Source organism: Schistocerca nitens, chromosome 2 (genome assembly GCF_023898315.1).
Source record: "Schistocerca nitens isolate TAMUIC-IGC-003100 chromosome 2, iqSchNite1.1, whole genome shotgun sequence".
In the NCBI taxonomy this organism is placed as follows: domain Eukaryota; kingdom Metazoa; phylum Arthropoda; class Insecta; order Orthoptera; family Acrididae; genus Schistocerca; species Schistocerca nitens.
The window spans coordinates 881,161,865-881,164,549 of NC_064615.1; the positions used below are offsets into that span (position 1 = coordinate 881,161,865).

At 48.3% G+C, this 2,685-nt stretch overlaps 1 protein-coding gene across 1 annotated transcript; it reads left to right on the forward strand.

Annotated features, from left to right (window-relative positions):
• The first annotated feature begins 1,487 nt into the window (after positions 1 to 1,487).
• LOC126235412 (gustatory and pheromone receptor 32a-like) lies at positions 1,488 to 2,393 on the forward strand. The gene has a single exon (XM_049944134.1). The coding sequence runs from the start codon at positions 1,488 to 1,490 to the stop codon at positions 2,391 to 2,393; it is 906 nt and encodes a 301-aa protein (XP_049800091.1).
• The last annotated feature ends 292 nt before the right edge of the window (positions 2,394 to 2,685 follow it).

Below are 2,685 nucleotides of genomic sequence, written 5' to 3' on the forward strand. Positions count from 1 at the left end.
AAGTCATTTCGGTACTATTTATCATACTAAGATTCTTATAGGTAACTACGGTGTAAAAACGGTACTGTATGTGTGAAACCCAGCTCCGACGTATGTGGGAGCCCTATGGCCTTAATCACATCAGGTTAAATCAATAAATAAGTTTCAGGAGCAAGCAGGCAGATAGTGCTAGAGTTACAGGGGATAAGTGGAAGAAAAACATATTATGCGTTTTGCTGGGCACGTTTTGTATAGTATCAAAGAATATAAGCTGCACTGATCAAACTGCGAATTTTTGCTTAGTATGTGACGCCTCAGGAAAATCGAATAGCCGGCCGCAGTGGCCGTGCGGTTAAAGGCGCTGCAGTCTGGAACCGCAAGACCGCTACGGTCGCAGGTTCGAATCCTGCCTCGGGCATGGATGTTTGTGATGTCCTTAGGTTAGATAGGTTTAACTAGTTCTAAGTTCTAGGGGACTAATGACCTCAGCAGTTGAGTCCCATAGTGCTCAGAGCCATTTGAACCATTTGAAAATCGAATCTTTTGAAAAGCATTAACGTAAGTCAAACGAAGGTGTTTCAATCGTATGATAATGTTTTGAACCTTTTCACTTAGCTAAAGCTCGTTCTGTTAGGCTGCATGAACTGACAAGCACGTATTGATTGGTTTCACTCTGCTTACTCTTTATGAGATAAGCTACTTTCTACAGCGGTTTTCGGCCACAAACGTTCGTCAAATTAGCTTTGATGGGAGATTTAAAACTGCATTAATATGCTGTTTTTAGTACGTAAATTATAACAATGATTCAAACATTTTTCAGTTTCATAATAGTCTGTAAGAAGTGAAAGACAGCAGATTGTCGAGTGTTTCGCCACTGTGTAAGGTTTTCTGTGGACTGAATCAGCAAGTAGATACTTGGTAATTCGAGTTTCATTATATATTCATTGTGGCGGCAAAGCCAACAGTCGTTACGGAAATTAAGTTCTGACTTGCTATTGAATATTCGTTGTGGTACGTGGTGAAGAACTAGTCCTCAAAACGCGAGTACTAGAATTCAGCGTATAGTGGACAGTAAAGGAAACAGTTACGGCGCATTGACTGTCAGAACAAGGACAACAGGCTACATCAATTTATTTAAAGTTTTGAATTACTCACACTAAGGCTGTTGCTGTTCTGGTTGAACTCGCAAGGAAGACTCAGCCTACATCACTATGGATTCACATTCTAAAAATGAGTCTTTTACTCTCCAGGTTATTCTCGCTCCTCTGCACACCTTGTGGCAAGTATGCGGCTTGTCTCCAATTTACAAGAAACGCCAATGTACGATTGGGCGACTGGCGTTTAGTGGTCACAGGTTAACATCACTTTCCGCATTCTGGTTCTTCATAGCCGTTCTCAGCACTGCTTACAATACGTATGGCAGTATAGAACTGTATTTACGTGTTAGTGGACTCGCCCCCCTCACGTATCTCGTGGTCGAGACCGTGGCAAGAGTAGTGCTGTTGGTGATGTACGGAACGTGCGTTAGGAGCGATCTGAATTATCTGAGGGGTTTTACCGAATGTCTGAAGTTCACAGACGAACGCCTGGCGAAATACGAGACGGGAAATTTCAAGGTGCTTGGCGGTTTCGTCGTGAGCATTTACGCCACACTGCTGGTTACACTAGGTGTCATCCACGTCCAAGTGCTGGGCAGACAGCTGCTGCTACTGAGCAATCTCGTACAAATATCGCTGGTGCTGATGGCGAATCTGCAGCAGGTGATGCTGGTGCTCGAGTTGTGGGCGAGGTTCCGCAGCCTCAATGCCAACCTGCTGGATGTGACGGTGCTGCCTGCTGACGCCCGGCTGCGCTTCCTGCTGGGAGGCACGTGGCCTCCAAACCCTAACCCAGTTCAGCGCCCGTCTCCACCACTGGCCGTCAGCAGCCTACGCCAGCTGCAGGAGGCCCACGTGGCGCTGATGCGGGCTGCAGAGCTGCTGCAGCAGCACTTCGGGCTGTCCGCGGCCGCCACCATCGCGACTAGCGTGTGCGGCGCCACCTGCAGTGCTTACGAGTTGCTGATGGCGCTGGTGGACCCACGCTGGATCGCGCAGTACTCTGTGTTCCATTCGGCCGGCGCGTCTGCACTGTGGCTGGCCTTCCACCTTACCAAGGTAATGTCCCTGGCATTGTCTTCGGCAGTTACTACTGACAGCGCATCTACCACGGGAGTGATCCTGCTAAGGGCATCAGCCTTGTCCACACGCTACAGCCCTGACCACGAGGCCTTCCTGCGGCTCACTCTGATGGGCCCACCACTAAACTTCACTGCAGCGGGATTCGTCACCGTCGACCGTCGACTGTTGGTCTCGGGCATTGCCGTCGTTATCACATATGTTGTTATCCTTGGGCAGCTCACTGTCACTCAGTGAATGTTGCAGCATGTTTCGCACTAAATCCTCAGTGTTCCTCTTATAACTCATTTCAAACTTCTCATTAAATTACTAAGTTTTTTGTAGGATTGTTTCTAACTGTCGCCGGCCGGGGTGGCCGAGCCGTTCTAGGCGCTACAGTCTGGAACCGCGCGACCGCTACGGTCGCAGGTTCGAATCCTGCCTCGGGCATGGATGTGTGTGATGTCCTTAGGTTTAAGTAGTTCTAAGTTCTAGGGGACTGATGACCTCAGAAGTTAAGTCCCATAGTGCTCAGAGCCATTAGAACCAT

Bases quoted from the DNA above. Each gene is read 5' to 3' on its own strand.
- LOC126235412 (XM_049944134.1), top strand. From the start codon at position 1,488: ATGTACGGAACGTGCGTTAGGAGCGATCTGAATTATCTGAGGGGTTTT.